The 18,319-nt window shown below is 34.6% G+C and overlaps 1 protein-coding gene across 1 annotated transcript in view; it reads left to right on the forward strand.

Annotated features, from left to right (window-relative positions):
- LOC140155846 (tyrosine-protein phosphatase non-receptor type 5-like) overlaps nt 1-9,589 on the forward strand; it is an 85,652-nt gene extending 76,063 nt beyond the window's left edge. The window contains exons 10-13 of the mRNA XM_072178836.1: nt 1,988-2,101; nt 5,638-5,804; nt 6,746-6,859; nt 7,443-9,589. Of these exons, the coding sequence (XP_072034937.1) occupies nt 1,988-2,101; nt 5,638-5,804; nt 6,746-6,859; nt 7,443-7,542 (495 nt within the window). The 3' untranslated portion in view covers nt 7,543-9,589. The remainder of the gene's footprint in view (nt 1-1,987; nt 2,102-5,637; nt 5,805-6,745; nt 6,860-7,442) is intronic.
- The last annotated feature ends 8,730 nt before the right edge of the window (nt 9,590-18,319 follow it).

Here is an 18,319-nt window from a genome sequence, read left to right on the forward strand (position 1 = left end):
TATTATGAAAATGGGCCTTAAACATGGACTCCTTGCAGATATGAGAAACACCCTCTTGTTTCCTCTGAATTATTAGCAATGATATGTAGGGACTTTTACAATCCTTGTAGCATCCGGAAACTTGTGAAATTTGAGTGCATCTTTTCATGCCTTCCCTCCACCCACAAACCAAACATTTCCTCAAATGTCTGCCTTTCTGCAGTGGCGGTTCCATGTTGACAATTAAGGCAGACAAAATTATCAAATAAAATGAAATAAAATGAAATGAAATCAAATAAAATAAATACTGCACAGTTAGCGGCTCTGCCTCCCTGAATTTTCAATACTCGCAAGCTGCATGCACTTTAACTTTTAGACTTGATCAAGTCCTAAAATATTGCACCAACTAAACAGGATTATCTGGCACTGGGGTTGCATGTTACTTTTATAATTTCTCATTTTCACATCTAACATCTGTTAGTAAAATACTATGAAACACTTTAAAAAGCAACACAACACTGAACAATTCACCTTCAATGTGGGAATCAGGCGGCGAATGGCATGATAGAGCCGGCAACTTGTGAAACCGCCCGGCCGTATGGCATTTTCCATATACTCGGTTAGGTTTGTGGGGTTCATTATCGAACCCCAACGGTTTTAGCTTGTAAATATTATTTATTAACATAGGCCTATTTGTTTGTGATATTTCAAGCGTTTTAAAATTCAAAATAATCCCATTCAATTACACGGTTGACAATGAAAATTTACTGAATTTAGAGAATGCAATGCGGCCACCACCTGGTGGGAATAATAACATTATGTACATCTTAAGATTTATATTCAGGCTAAATAGTTTGTTGTGGATAACCTGAAATTATAAAACGGGTCATCCAAAGCAAACTGGTGCCTGACGGTGATTCATTCCAACTGTTGTCTTTAAACGATATCAATAAAAATTTGAATTCAGCAAAACACCCATGCAACAGCTCATCAAAAAGGTTTGTTTTCTTCTGGGAAAATTTCATTTGAAAAGTCTATTGTCACGTTTCCATACCCATTTTCCATGAAAATCGCCTCCCCCAGACCCATATTGTAAATTCATCAAGATGTGGTGATCCTTGTGACAAGAGATGAGTATTCTACCAGCTGTATTTGGTTTCATGCTTCTACACATACACCTCGTGTTGTGATGTAATCATGCTGGCCAAATGAGATGGAAAGTCAACCATATTGAACTTGGAATGGCCTACATTTTCAAATTATACCTACAATATTTTTCTGAATTAATCATCATTAAAAATTGAATCACATTTGTTAGGGATGTCAACACTCACAGCGTTACATAAACAATTAAAAACAAAAGAATTGCACACTTGTTTATGTTGTATCTCAAAATTAATATTGGCGACATCCGACTTACTTTGCTTGATTGCATACAATATGGTTGGTGGAATGAAAGAATGCCATATGCTCCTTTGTATTTTCATTGTCACTGTGTTGCAAGTGACATAATAATGTAATGATAAATTTGTTTCAAGGTTGGATGAATGCTAATGACCGTATGGGTTGCTGTATAATGGACAATTTGCAGGCCGGGTATAATATTCATGCTTTTCACATTTCAAACAGGCAACCGTATATTAAAAACCCTGCGTAAATATATTTTTGACCTGTAGGATTTAATATAGCTGTTTGAAACCGTGAATAAAAAAATGACACAACTGTTAGCAGTTAAAATCACAAAATATTAACCCACGAAAATAAGCTGCTATACAGTATTAAGCACATCATTAAATACCGTTACAAAACATTGGAATTAATATTGGAAGGAGATAGTAATCTGTGTTCCAAGAAAGAATGTTGATGATTTGCGGGAGGATATTGCCCTAATCATATTCCTAACCCCATGCTCATCATAAACCATTCATATGGATTTCAAATGGAATTGTATATCATGAATCTTAATTACAGCATTAATTGTTTTTAACTATTTTTATCTCTACCACAGCCTAAATGTGAAATGTATTGGCCACATAAACAAGAGGTGTTTGCTGATATAGAGGTCACTGTGGAGGAGATTACTCGCAAAGAGGATTATATACTTAGAATATTCAACTTGAAGGTAAGTAAGACACTGTTCACACTACAAATGTCTTCCTTCCAAGTATAGACACAGCTGAGATGCATAAGAATTTTGACATACATGTAGGCTATTGATTATCACATGTCACGTAATCACTTCATCTAATGAAGTGAGTGTACACGTTACAGAAATAGCTTAGTCAAATTAAGAATCAAAAGTACCCTTTTGCTTCATTGAACAAAAACCTGTGCATACACATTAGGGAAACAGCATTTTTAATCTTCATTCAATCTTTATCAAAGAAGAAGAAAATGTCATAATGTGTACAGGGTCTATAAGATGATTGGACAAGTTCATTTTATGTCTGTAGCTATCTGAGCAGAATCTGTGCCTGTGAATGTCAAACTGAAAGTAAGAAAGAAATAGGTTTAATATTTTCTGATTAGTCTATAAAGGGAAAGGTACCAGTACATTGAGTACAAGCTTACAAAGATGTTCTTCATTGTCTTCTATGCATATAAAAACAGGGAAGATAATTTATATGAGCATATAGGAGACTACACATAGCTACATAATATATAACTCGTACAAAGGTCCTTATCATTTGGTTAGCTGTTTAATTTTGATTGTTTTTGCTATTTTCATCATCAGCTGTGAAAAGACTATTGCACTCCACACAAGTTCATTTTCAAGTTATTTTCATATGGCAATGCTAATAAACGTGTGTAGCTTTAAGTTTCATGTACGGTGACGACATCAACTCGCTAATTAAAGGTGTGGGTGTTGCTTCTGAAATAAATATAGTTATATATTTTTTAACATAGTTTGTTGTCCTGGTGATTGGATGAAAAGAAATTTGTAAATAAAACAAGTATTGATGTTTTTGTTAGTTCAATGGTACAAATATTTTCATTTGGTGAAATATGAACGGTCTGTTCAATTCAACTTGACAAAGCCTCATTGATATTTCACCTTGTGAAAATATTCTTACCACTGTACTCATTTAGCATTCAATATTTGTATAACACCCTGTAGGAAATTTTAGAGGGATTTTAACAGTACATAGTATGTGCTTCAAAACAGAACTGTTTTCACATCTCATGAAAAATGGGTATCACCGAGCTAGTGTCGTTTTTTTTTTTTTTTGTTGCTTCAATGACTTTAATATTGAACATAAGCAGATATGTTTAATTTTACATCATATTTTGGCTAATTTTTTTACAATCTTAGTAATTTATACCTCCTTGTCTGCTACCACTTTTCCAGTAATATATGTGACGATCGACCAAACACACATAAATGAGGCAGAAGTTGGACCAGTAATAACATTTTGTTCAATTTATTGCTGAAAGATATGAATTGAGATATGTATTAGAGGATCCTGAAACTTGAGATGATTTAATTGATTCAGAAAGACATTTAGCTGTAGTATGAAGCAGAATGTAAATTAATATCTCAATTTCAGACAAGTGTCTCTTTTATTTGAGTTTGGTCATGTTTTGTAAATCCTATGTACTATTTATCCTCCTGCACACATTCATCATGTTTTCATTCCATCGGCCCAAGTACACTTGTAAGCTACTTGGATTTGCCAACGAGATATTGAATGAATGGCCCCGTCTCCTGTTTGCATTTTTTTGTTGCTTCATCACCACTTAATATAAAAGTAAGGTAGAGCACACGTCTTACTTTAAAGGCAAATCTCTATGTATTTAGAACATGACTTCCATGACTGTGGAATGTAGGACAGGTGGTATTGATGTTATATTCAGAACATACAGGGGAATTTATTATCTTATTTTTTATATGAAAGTCATAAGAATCTATTAATATTCCTTGAAGGGATAAAAAAAGAAAGTGGTTATTACCGGAGTATGGTTAAGCACCCAATTGTATTTTTTTAAGTGCTGAAGTAGGCCATATGTAAAATAAGAGAATAAAATATTAAGTCATTCTTGCCACCCAAGGGCATACCTGTTAAGTGTTGGTAGAAGTGTGTGATTGCAGTAAAAAAGAAAATGAATGCTGTAAACTTCTTTTACCAGTACTCTGAAGCACTTGTTAAAACTGAAGGAGAGAACAAATGTGAAATGTGTGATATATTTTTACATTTTGCTTGAGCTGTGCATAAAAATGAAGGCTTTCTTTGAAAAGCACTTGACTATAATACATGTATAAAATGGTATTTTCATGAACTTGTGAAACATTATATTTCTGGGCTTACTTTATTGGGTGATACTAAGTCAAAATAAGTTGGTGACATTTTTGTGTCAGTAAAAAAGTACTGATTTTACATTGGGCCAATCAGATTTTAGTTGCACTGTACTAAAGCTGAAGGTTATGCTGGTGCTTGAATTATGACACAGACGCATATAACTAGGCCTCTTGAGTGACTGACTAGTGGTGTCTATCAATAGTGGCTGCATATGAAATGATGCTATTTCTGGGATATGTGTGTGCCGGCTGAACTGAAATGACAGCATTCGACATGCCTATAGCTGTGACTTGGGGTTCAGGAAGGGATAACGCTTGTCACTAACGCTATACTCATGTGTGACGGGTCCATATCAAAGACAGTGGAGACTATGTGATGGTGGATGTTGTTTCACAAACTTGCATCTTTACTATATCGGTCTTTCAAGATGACCAAGAAATTGAAAATTACATTCCAAAATTATGGTGCAGTTTATGGGATAAGTTGTTTGGATTTCAAAGTCTTGTGTGATACATCTATAGCTACAACAAACTACACCCTTTGTAGCCCAAATCATACAATTTGAGAGCAGAAATATGGACCATTCATGTGTAATACCATCAAACCACACATAAATTGTGACCCGGCAGCACAAACGAACCGTAAATTCCCTAAATTGTATTCCGAGTTACGGTGTAAAATGTGCATGAAGCTTGCATTCATAATGTATCCAATAATTGTCCTACAAGTTTCTCATTTCAGTCCAGTCCGCACATCAATCTTTAATCCTATTGTTGAAGAGGATAATAAGCTTATACTTATAGTAAATAGCTTTAGTCTTTGTTTGCTATGGCTAAATCCTGTTCAAGTGGTGGGTTAACCAACAATTAACAATGAGAGGACATTCCTGAACCTCGTTGACTTGGGGATGATTTGAAGTGACCGCCAATTATCACAATTTAATATTTAATACCAGCAATGTAGAAAAAGAGAAATATTGCAGCACCAAAATAATGTACCCTTTTACTGAAGGAGCAAAGTTGAACAAGCCATAACTCCGCTTCTGAATATCGTTTGAAGTCCAATGATATATCATTGTAAAGCTTATGATATACATTTTCTAAACAGGGAAAAAAACAAAATTGACCAGGGGCCGACTTTACGGCTCATTCGCCGTGGACGGTCAAAATTAGACAACCTTGCAAACTTTAACTTCTGCTCTAGTTGAATAGCCAGATATAGTATCAACACGTAGCCTTGATATTGTGAGTTCATAATTACAGGAATTGAGTAACATATTCAACTAACAATTGTATGATGTTTACCATGGTATTTTCATGATTAATTTCAATATTGTTTCTTTTTTTTCTCTTTCTTTCAGTACTTGCCACTTGATGAGAACCGGCAGGTTTTACATTATTGGTACACATCATGGCCTGATAACAAACCTCCTGATAATCCCATCACATTACTTGAGATGATTAAGGAGGTGGAGATCAGTAGAAGTGATCCTATACTACCAAAAGGACCTGTTGTTGTACATTGCAGGTATGCATATTTATGCATGTAATATATTTGATAATTTCAAGATAAATGACAAATGCTGCACTTCACCATTCATATGCACATCCCAGCAAAAAAACATTTTAGACATTATTCACAAAAGGTTAGAAAAGTTTGCCAGAAAACGTTTAAATGTCTGGTTATATAAAGGGTATATAAAAGGTATAAAACATTTTCATAACATTCAAAAACCTTTTTGATAACTTATGCTAACATAATGTTATTTAAGTGTTTACAAAATATTTGGCAAAAATTGTTTGCAACAAATATTTTACAATAACATTTTGAAAACATTTTAAAAATGTTGTGGTAGTGTGTTTTCATACAAAACATTTTAAAACGATTTTATGACCGTTATATAACCCGACAATATTAAAACATTTTTACCAAAGCCAAAACCCAAAATATAACCTGTTTAAACGTTTTGTGTTTGCTGGGATGTTTATTTATTGTAAAAGGTTTGGATTTAGAGTACAATGTATGAATTTTGGCATGTTGCCGTGTTCCATATTTCTGTAAAGGTAGCAATAGAGCAAGATTCTTGAGCCTTTAAGGATGAAAACTAAACAAAAACTTGGCAAAAATGTCAGTTATGCTCTTCTATGTTGAGACAGAGTACATGCATTGTTGATGGCTTTTCATGCAGCCAATAAGATCACATACGGTTAAACTGGGTGATCTAAAAATAACAGTGTGTGTACTGTTACATGTGCACATATAACTGGTAAATAAGCAGACATAAAATTTAGATATTGTGCCTCATTTGTTGTAGTCATAGTCACCAGATACCAGACTCTACAATTTCAATACAGTACTACACAGAACTTACGACTTATACATATCCATCTTGATAATATTACAATTTCTAAAGAAGTCTATTGTTGGTGTCACCAATCATCTTATTCATTACGGTTGTTCTCTTTCAGTGCTGGGCTGGGAAGGACAGGCTGCTTCATCGCAATTAGCATAGGAATGCGGCAACTGGAAGAAGAAAATATGATTGATATACTGGGCATCATATGCCAAATGCGCAAAGATAGGTAAGTCATCAAATTGTGCACAACATACGTGTGTGCTGGATTCAGAAACATAATTATGTACAGAGTACTGAAAGTCGGGCGGTATAGAGACAGCTGCATAAGTAGACCAATTAGCTCAGTCATGATGCTACGTTCAAACTCCCGCAGTACTGTCATATTTTTGCTCTCATGGAAATATTGAGGTAGTTTGAAATTCACCTGGGCAAGGAACTTTCTGCCAAATGTCCCGATCTACCCATAAGAAATGTGGGGAGCTGATCCTGGCTGTGAAGGTCATTTTATATATATAGGCTGAATAGGGTTCTGCATCTGTATAAAGCTATGACATTAATAACTGAAGATGGCTTATATAAATTACCCATGTACAATTTTACGATCAAGATTTTTTTTTTTAAATGGTGCTAAGTAAAAGTGCTAACCTTCACGGAAGTAATGTACTATCCTATGGGGCAATACTCAATGTAAGATAGAAAACACAATATGACAAAATCTGACAACCTACCATAAAGATGAAATGATGAGAAAGAACCAATAATTTGATTATATCAGGTCACTAATGGGTGTTTTAACATTTTTATTTCAGAGGTGGCATGATTCAGACCAATGAGCAGTACGAATTCCTACACCAAGCACTTTGCATGTACGACAAACGTCTGCCAGAGACTACGCCGACACCGGATTGATGCTCGCTGCTCACTCACCATAGCAACCTGTTTGTGTGCTCATGTTTTCATGTTGTCTTTCCTCCAGTGTGACACGGTTGTCTCTGGATGGATATCCAAAGTACTGAATCAAATAGCATATACCCAGTTTTGTGCAGTTATATAAACTTTTCTATGGAGCAGCTATGGCAGTGGTGTGTATGTGACATCATAGTGCAAGGGCAGAGTTCAATGTTTTGCATAATGAATGTATGGTGATTTCTGACACTGCATGGGTGGAACTGAAGTCACCATACATGTCTCTTTTTCTTACTTACCGAAACGGGTAACTACTATGCTGTTTTCACATTATGAAAAATGTTGAATTTTGTAAATGATGTATATGATAACATGCCACCATTATGTTACTTGTATATATTGTGCAAATAAGAGAGTAACATTTTTTTATGTAGATAGACTTGTGTATGTGCACACATAGTGGGCTTTGCAAAAGGCTGTTCTATGGGATCCACAGTGAGTAGATTATAAATGGTGTTATGTTATGAGTTTCATCTTTTAGTGCTAACTGGAGAAAACAGTTTTGTTGCCATGCTACCAACGACATAGATAAATGTAGATCGCTGAGCTCAAGTTAGTATGTTGCCGTTTCATTGAAAATTGCACACTGATCAACCCATTACAAAATGAAGGGACCTAACAAAAACAGCACCAAATACTACTAAAATGGTAACTGAATTTACTTTTGCATGTATGGATAAATAAATTGAAATGAATTGCACATTTTAGCACATTCAACTTTACTGTGTACCATTGCTTTAGCGTAATATTGCAGAATAATAAAAGCAAGCATACTCCTAAATCTAGTACATTCGTCCCGTTGCCATACAAGCTCTACCACAATGGCAAATGAAGCAGAAAGTGGTAGCGATGATCAGGCAATGATGACAAAATATACATTGTACCAGATTCAGAAGATGTGCTTGCATTCCTTTAATTTAACAATAATAACATAAAATGAGGATAAACTGGGAAATTTAGTTTGTTCAACTTTGTTTATCTGTACACAAAAGAGTAGATCTCTTTGCTAATTTGGTAACATTTGGTGCTGTTTTTCAAACCGCGTTTTACTTCAAAGCGGGCAATTCTGGGTTTGATTTATAACGAACCGGTAACAAGCAACCTTGGGCAGATGACTTCATCGTTTCGGCGAGCAGGGAGCTCTATTCTTATTTACCTCGTTGCATGTTTCATACAAACCATGTACATAGAGCTGCTGACTATATCAATGTGGAAATTAATCATTTCCAACATTGGATTTGGAAAACCTCCCTAGATAACCTTGCACCAAATGATGTTAAGTATTTAATACTAATAAGCTGGTTGTTAACAGTGACAATCAAAATTATAGACTAACAAAGACTTTCTGATATTAAAAAAACTCAAAATGAATCTTCTCTTGTTATTAAAGTGGTTTGTTAGGGAATCAAATTGCAATATTGAAAGTTGAAAACATCTTGTTCATCTATGGTGCTTCTTTATTTGATTCTTTATTTATGAAACATTCCACAAAGAAATTGTTAGCATAATTTTTTCATCACTTTTTAGCTCGTAAGTTCCTCCAAGCCTTCTGAATCTGACTGAAAATCACAAATATATATACAACCTTTCAAAATGCCTGCACTGCAGTAGTATAACATGCAGGGCAAAGCTGTCAAATTATGCACCTTGTCATTTAAATTTGTAATTGATTATAAAGCTGTAAATCAGGGGTGGCCCTTCCAATGCGGTCTGTGAAGCCTGTCGGACTCCAAATTCAAGTCATACACACACCTGAAACTAACAATTGCGGAGTATTGAAACAGTTAACCAATGTGGTCAAGTACTAGGTCAAGTCAGTCAAGTCACTGTAGAAATACAGTGGGGTCAATTCGCTGAATATCACTCAAGTCACTTGCCTCATTTGACCTCAAGTCACAAGTCATGACTTGTTACAACACTGCCACCAAGGCATTTCCATAGTCCTCCAATCAAGAAAAAGGTTGGCAACAATAATAATATTACGTTAAATGTGAACAAATCTGTCTCAGTATTCTTTCACCTTGCCTATGTTTATGAAGAAAAGTATTTCACATTAATTATATTCTTGCCTATACACCAATCCGAGAAGCGTTTACTGTATTTGGCCCTCTATTGACGGCAACACAGATGTACCAGAGCGGAGATTTAATTAAGTAATTCAATACTCATGATTGTGTATTGAATATCACTGTTGTGTACAATTCCCGGGTACAATTCTGTATAGCACACAATAAATAATGGATGGAACCCCCGACCTCGGGACACCGCAGTTTTACATCGGGGACACCGCAGTAATGGCGAAGTCGGATAGGTGTATAACAACAAATCTACCTGCCAATGTGGACAGTATTTTTCACAACAAGTATTAAAGTCCCTAACTCATGATACAATTGTTGCAATTTTCAGTCAACAGGGTGCACTAGCTGGTGTAAATCCAGATTGGTTTGTAGTCCATGGAGAGTCTGCTTATTTAGAGAATAAACGATAGGAATCTTTATTTTGACTATCCTTTACCGTGTGATAGAGCGACAGGCAGGTCCAATATTTTGAGAAGTGTATGCCGGCGCAGCCGGTATCCACTACGAGCTATGTTTAGTGGTACATGTAGTATGTATATATACTGTACAGCACAGAGTGATGTGGTTCTTGCAAATTGACTTTGTTGTTGTAACAGATAGATCAAATACAAACAATTGATTACTTGTCCAACTAAATTATATTGACAACCAGGAAAAAGGATTTTACTTTCAATTGTAGATTAAAACAGTCTTGTTAACAGTTTCTTTACACTCTAAATGTTGAAAACAATTCTGTCCAACTGACCCTACCCTTGAAAAAGAGGTAGAAAACAAGCAACAAAAAATTAAGGTATCATTACGTTAAAATGCCAAAAGGTACAATGGTTTCAATTTTATATGTTGATTAGTATATACTCATGATAAACACACATCAAGGTAGTGTTTTCCTTTAAAAATGTACAAATTAAACAAGAATTCAAGGAATTTGGAATGTTAATGATTTTCAAATGGTTTAGCTCATTGATTACATTAAGCGAACAGCAGTGTGTTGGATGATTTTTTGTTTGTTTCTTCTTCAGTATTTAAATATGCTAGTCTTTGTAGACTGGCTACAAGCTTGCATTTTTCTGCATTTATGATTCAATAATCTTTATGGTTTAAACATCATTAAATTTTGCTTGAATATGTTAATCGCCTGCTCCATATTAGTAATATATGAATGTTATATATAATATAAATAAGGTGTATATAAAACAACTTGTATATATATGTTTCATGTGCCAGCCACATGTTCTGTATAAAATAATGTAAATAAGAGATATTTATGAATGGAGTAGAATTTATTTATGAAAATGTTTTTGCTGACAAAAAATGGCATGGGTTTTTATTTGACAAATATGTATATCATGAAAATGAGATGAAATAGTTATTTTTATGCCATATGATATGTACCTACTTTTTATGTATGTATGTATGAATGAGTGTTAATCATGTATGATTATATTAGTATTTTAGTATATTCCTATGTTTTAGGTAATTCTAATATATCATGTCAAATATGTGTTGTCATTGTGCAGGTGGTGAATGTGATATTTGTTCCAAAGGTGTAAACTTCTGCTGGTTTCATACTCACTTGTACTTTCCACTAAGTGGTAGTAACCCAGTGGCACGCTGCTGAGAGGCGGCGGCATGACTCTGAAAGCCAATGTTGCTGCTCTTCTTGTAAAATCGTATTCATTTCTCATACCTCAGAGCGGCACTGCTCAAGACTTGAATTCAACTCCTAGCCGCTTTTGGCAATGCAGTGGAGTGATCGATATATCGGCTTGCTGCTAGATTTTATGGTGAATGTGCAGTGAAGCAAAATGGTTGTCAAAGGGACAAGCAGCAGGAGAGAATGAAACCAGCATTAATTTATTAAAGGAAATAAGGTCTAAATAAAATAAAATATTTGGAAAATGACAAGTTTATGCAGGTACATAAAGATCAAATACATAGATCATTAAATCGTTATGTCATGCAAGATGCTTCAGAAATACTTCAGTATTGTCCATGGATGCAGCTGTATATCGTCACATTACCTAATCAATTACATGGTTAACCATTGCAGCCTGGGTTGGCTCCATACTACTTAATGATACAACTCAACCCAGTATTCCAAGTATATACATGTGATGATTATGGATGATTTGAAACCAGTATTCATGGTATTGATTGTAAATGATTTGTTGCTTCTTTGAGGCAGTGATGATGTTTTTACATCCCTAACACAGTGTGACTTTGTGCGCATCTGTGTAAGATGAGAACATTTAAACTGCTGTGGCCACAACAAATGCACTTCTGTCAGTGCCAAGAGGAGCAGAAAGCAGTGGATTTGTCTGATTATTGCTATATTATTCTGTAAATACACGGTGTTCTAAAATGATTAGAACCCATCTATGTGATTGTTTCGAAATATGCATAGTTTTACCTGACTATAGTTTGTTTAAATTATTCAGTTTTCATTACTTTGTTTGTTTTCTTCTTAAACCTGGGACACTCAATAAATTGAAAACACAATAAATAATCTGTTCTTCCTAGAGGCCCAGGTTACTGCACATGTCAATAAAGTCCCATCTTATGCTCGCTTGAATTCACATACATGTGCCCCAGTCACATGTATTACTCAACATGCAACTAGCATAAGTGCTGCTCCCAACTGCATCCACACCAATATCAATACAGGATCTTATGAGTTGCATTTTTTTTTTCGCCAGTTATAAGCTGAACAAACTATAGCAAGATGATTAAGATAGCAATAAAACTGGCAACATACAAAGATCCATCTTTGGTGTGAAGTTGAGATAGGGAATTGAATGTTGCACTGATAATGAGATGGTTTTGGAAAGGTGGCATGAACTGGTACTAATCATTTGCAAACAGATGTATGGTTATTGTAATTCATACATTAGATGGAAAGAGATTAATATCACTTCACTTGATTTCATTTTGAGTTTGGTATTGAAGTCATTGCTTTTAAGCAGTTTGCCACAAGCATGCTGACAAGCCATCATGGTACAGATGTGACAATACGGGGACGTGCCGCAAATATGGGTAGCATTTACGACCTTTTGGTATATCAATGACCTTTTTTTTCTAGGCCAATTTCGGTGTATGAATGGGTCCTTTTTTTTTAAATTTTGCCTCAATCTAGCAAAAAAATTTTGAATTTCCCCACAAGTTGTAAAAACTAAGACAATTTGGGTTTAATTCAGCTGAAAATTTTGACTTTTGGTATATCGATGGGTTCAAATTTCTTTAAAAATTGGTATATTGATGGGTCCACTTTCAAATTCTCAGTGGCATACCACTACCAAAACCAAACTTGAGTACCTATGGGGTGTTTATTCTCAACTGGATTAAGTTAGCATGTGCAGTTTGAAACCAGCTAAAAATGCATCTATGTCACTACCAAACTTGAGGTGAAACCAAAGTATAATATTTATAACCTGCAGAAACAACTCACAATTTATCTACTTACTAAGATATGAAAATATGGTGCAGGAGTTGTAACTTGACTCTTACAAAGAAATATATCTGTTAACACTGCCTGTGCACAACCCATAAATGGCAATAGTCCTTTCCCTGCATATCCAAGATGGCTGCCATGGCCTGAATGGCCATCTTGGATTGCAGTTAAGGTGAATTTGAAAGCTGTTTATGAGGAATGAGGAATAATCATTTGAAATATTTATGAAGTGATTCATTGTCTGCTTCACATACCGTCCTATTTCAATTGACTGCCTTTTGCGGTTATTTATTGTATTCATCTAATTGTGATGAGATCATTACACTGTTAAAGTAACATTATATATTAATTTTGAGGTATTATCACAATATTACAACCTCATGTCCATTCATGAGAGAGAGAGGAGCATGCTCCAATATTAAATAACAATATAAAATGCAACAATGAAAATAAAAATCACACAAGGCAGCCTTATGAGATATGACAGTATGTGATGCAGACAACGAATTGTTCTATGTTCCCCTCACTCATATCCAAGATAGCTGCCATGTGCTTGTGCTGTCGGCACAAAAAGAGCAAGGATTAGGATTGTTTTGTGGTGCATTTATGCACCGTTAGAGAAGGAAGTGTTAATAATAGTAAATTCAAATGTTTTCAAAACTCAATTCATTGCACTGGTTCATACATGTATGTCTCATTTAATATGATGTCACAGCTAGGATCGTGAGCCAATGTTTGCCAGAATTGTTTTCTAGTGAAAATCAATCAAATCATTATTGAAAATGCACTCATCAGGTGTCAAAATATCCTACAATTAATGCAAGAACAAATTTAAGCATTGATATATATTGGAATCAAAATTGTTTTGGCAAATTTCTGTGCATAATATATTGTGTTTCTTGTTGCGAATAGTTTTAACATATAAAAGACATTGCACTGTAAGTGACAAACATGTTTATTGTCTCACAGATAGTATTTACACGAACCATTAACGTAAAGATTTAACATTGGAAGCAGCTAGCTCATGGGGTATTCTGTGATGATTATTCTTCATTTATGAAGTTGTTTATGAAGATTCTCTTTGGATGATCTTCAAATGTCCGCTTTAATAATGTGACCAACATGAACAAGTTCTGGATATGATATTGACATAATTACTCAGAATTGGGCTCATCTTACTCACATGTCTCTTATGATATCTATATTATACCTAAGTTAACAAAGTTCTGGAAAATATGTCTTCAGTTGGAACATTATATATTGTATGTATCAGGAATGATAATTATATCCAATATTTAGGGATAGGATCTTGGTTTTGACGTATGTTGTCTATGTATCCTATTTCTTGAATGTATTGTCATACATGGTGAGCGATGAAGTGGGTGGATGGTGATGTTATGGTTACCAATAGTGTTTGCTATATTGGGTCAAATATAGTGCTGCAATCTCAATTTTGTCAGTATGCTCATCTGCATTTCCTAGAATCCCACAAAACATGCATCTTAATGATCTAACACTAATCTGTCTCAAAAGCCACACTGAAAAAGTGTTGCATTTCTTAAGACATTTTGTGAGTGTAGGTGTGTTTAGACGGTAGCCTACTTTCGATTGTAACTAGCAAGCGAGCCAGCAATTAAATTATGCTACAAACGAGTGTGTGTCCACACGGGACTTACTTGTAAGCCAACTCAAAACTAAGAGTGACCTTCACTGGTAAATTATGCCATGATTATGCACAATCAGAATAGGATTGGGTCATCAAGGTCATGCTTACATGCAAGTTTACATGCAAATCTTGTTCACACTGGCCTTGCATTCGAATGTAGCTCGCTACATGTAAGATATCTTACATGTAAAATCGTCACTTGTAACTTGCATGTAGCTACATGCGAGTGCCTTTAGACGGGCACTACATGCAAGTTTACATTCGAATGTAGTTACAAGCGACTTTACAAGCGATCGTCTGAACAAGCCTTGTGTAATTGACAGATCCATGCAAATTTTGATATCACCAGTCATTAGGATATATTACTTCAGTGTAAGCAAGCATACTAAGAGTTAGCCTAGTAGTATCAAGACGGGGATTATACACCTGTCTAATCCCTCAATCAAGTCTTGATTTTGTGTACACTACATGAAGGACATAGACCAGGTGTTTTTTCCAAATAGTCAGCGAAATGCCATTAAAATTTTGAGGATATAGTCAGTAGTTATCATCTACTGTGTAATTATATTCAGTCAGAAGTGTAAAGGACCAGTCCAGAGGTTTCAAGTCATGGTCAAGGTCAATTTTTCTTTTCTTGGTCAACTAATTTTCGATCAGAAGTGTTAGGTAAGGTGCATAACATTTTAGATAATAAAGTGACCATGATTGATCCAGCCATCCATATATGACCTCACAATTATGGCACACATATGCTGCATGTATCATAGAATTGTAGTCTTAAATACTGTATACATAGTACTAGCATGAATGTATGCGTGAGAGATAAAAAGAAATAGCTGCTTTGTGTATTTCACATTTCAGGCAGCTTTTCTGTGGCAATATGTAAGGTATTACAGAATATGTATTTTCAAGTTGGCTCTATGTAAAATAAAAGTTTTATATGTGTAGTCAATGACAAAATGTGACCAGAATTTGCTCATGCAAAGGATGTAATGGAGTAATTGATATGTTTATTTTTTGAGTTTACTCGGCAGAATTAAAACAAATTAGGCTAACATGGATTTGGGATAAAAAGCAGTAAAGATAAATACATGTAGTAATATAAGATAATGTTTGTAATGGTTGATCAAAACTGCAGTTTTTGAAATGGGGACAAAGAACATGCTAACATTTGGAAGTCATGCAATGTTGCAACATGAATTATTTCTTTTAGAAAAACCAATCACCTCCGTTCCATACTCCATATTGATCCAAGTAAAATCAAACTCTTTCTTGAACTAAAATTTGATGGGAATTTGGATATATAGCTGAACGGAATTTCAAATCAACATGAAACTCACAAAACAGGTTGAATTTAAAGCAAACAAATGCATCTGCAAGTTTTCCAACATATCTTTTGTAATGTTGAGGATATAAGCAATAAAGATTGCTTTTCAGGAACTTGCTGCTTTATTCATCTTTTTGTTTTCTTTGATTTCAACCACATTACTTAGAAGTTGATCATGTTGTAGCACTGGATGGGTGCTTGTTTGCTGTAAATTGCAGGTTAATAAATGAATGTATGCTTGTAAAAGTATGCATTACTGACTGAGTGAAATGCATAGTACATGCTCACATTATGATTGCAGCATGGTGGAGTGAAATTGTTTCTCACTTACTAGATCAGTAGGCAGGACAGTTTGCACTTTTCTCAACTTTATGGAAATTTCAAATGTGTGAAATGTTGAGCAAAAAATTATTCAGATGAAAAATAACCTCTCAAAGTATATATACAATAATAATAGTTGTGTAATACACACGATGGTACAAACAGATTGATAGCCTGGAAAATAAGCAGCGTGAGTTCAACAACATTAAAATTTGAATTCTGGGAAGCATATATTGTTGAATTCTGACGCTTTTCCTTTAGTACTTCAGTACTTCATAATATTAATTGAATTATAAGAAGTGTGCTGTGTATATTTGTCATGGTAAGTGAGCCAAATTTACAAGCATTTATGTATAAAATTACACTATAATATTAATAAAATATGTTCTTACGATCTTAGTTCCCATCAACATGATTAGGGACCAAACCTAAATATTGATGAAGCCTTAAGAACTATCCTAGTTGTTTCTTGTGTACTCTGGACAAAAGCGATGTTATGATGGCCCATTTCCAGTTTGCTGCAGATGAGGAAGGAAGAGGTCATCCTTCGAAATGATACTAGTATTTATTTCTAAGGTTTCATCAAACTTTTGGTTTGTGCCCTTATGTTAATGGTCATCTTGGATCTCCTAGATACATACATGTACCTCTGTTAAGTTTGATTTGGGACCAATTATTAAGAGTGATGAGGAGATTTTGCCAGTTAATGCAATTGAGAAATTTAGATTTATTTTTAGTACACAATTGTACATTTATGTATATTATTATGATTAAAATTATTTGTTTAGATTTTTAAATGTTGACCTGTAAATACAAGTGTATGCATGGTGACAACTGGCACTCAGAATAAATAAACGCTGCTGTAGATACTGATACATACATGTAAATGTAGTCCCCTTGTAGGAAAATGAAAACACTAGAATGCTTATAGGCTCACTACTCTTGATTTCAAAGTAAAACAGCACAATTATTTTTTCTTAAATTTAAAAAAGTGCAAAATGTAATGGACATTTCAAATGATTTTGTACTAAAATCCTAAATTAAACTGAACTATTGAGGGATTCTTACACATAACAGGGCAGTAGCTTAACCTTTGCCATGTGACCAAATACAGAATAAATGGAGGGGGGGGGGCAGGTAAGGGAGAGATGCAGGTTATTGCAATAACAGGTGTGATACAAGGTGCCCAATATGAATACAACTTATGTTTCATTATGTTTGGGTTTTATGGAATTAAGAGTAGACACGTTTGTTACTGAGAGAATGTTTGGATAAAGTGGTTGCTTGGTTTAATGGCACTTGTTGCCAGACCATTTGCACCGGCCATCACAGGACAAGATTAGTTGGCAGACCATTTGCACCGGCCATCACAGGACAATATTTGATTGGTGAACTATTCAATGGAATACCTGCTTATAAAAGCATATTTGCAAATTTTATAAAATTTTGTAATGTTGGTAGAGTATTCAGATATTTGATATTTCACTAATCATGAGCCTCATCCTCAAAATGTAAATCTCCTAGATCACCACAATATGTAATAAAAACAAAGGTGTAGGGGCAAAAGATTTGCAGCTCTTCCTTTTATTTGGTTAACCTTATTAGTTTGCCAGTGAAAATCTTCTCATTTGACAAAAGATTTCTCTCCTGAAGTCCAGAACAGTTGTAATAATCCAAATCCAAATTGTAATTTAAAGAAGAAAAAAAATCATGCATGGTATGATATATATTATGTATTTGCATGTTACCATGGAAATAGTTACTTGTATAAATATTTAATGAGATGTGTAGATAATCCAAAGGTGTATACATAGTGTTGTTATTAAATAATTTTGGGATGTTCAGTCAACACTGCACTGTCTTATGGTGCCACATTTAAT

Source organism: Amphiura filiformis, chromosome 6 (assembly GCF_039555335.1).
Source record: "Amphiura filiformis chromosome 6, Afil_fr2py, whole genome shotgun sequence".
Taxonomy (NCBI): Eukaryota; Metazoa; Echinodermata; class Ophiuroidea; order Amphilepidida; family Amphiuridae; genus Amphiura; species Amphiura filiformis.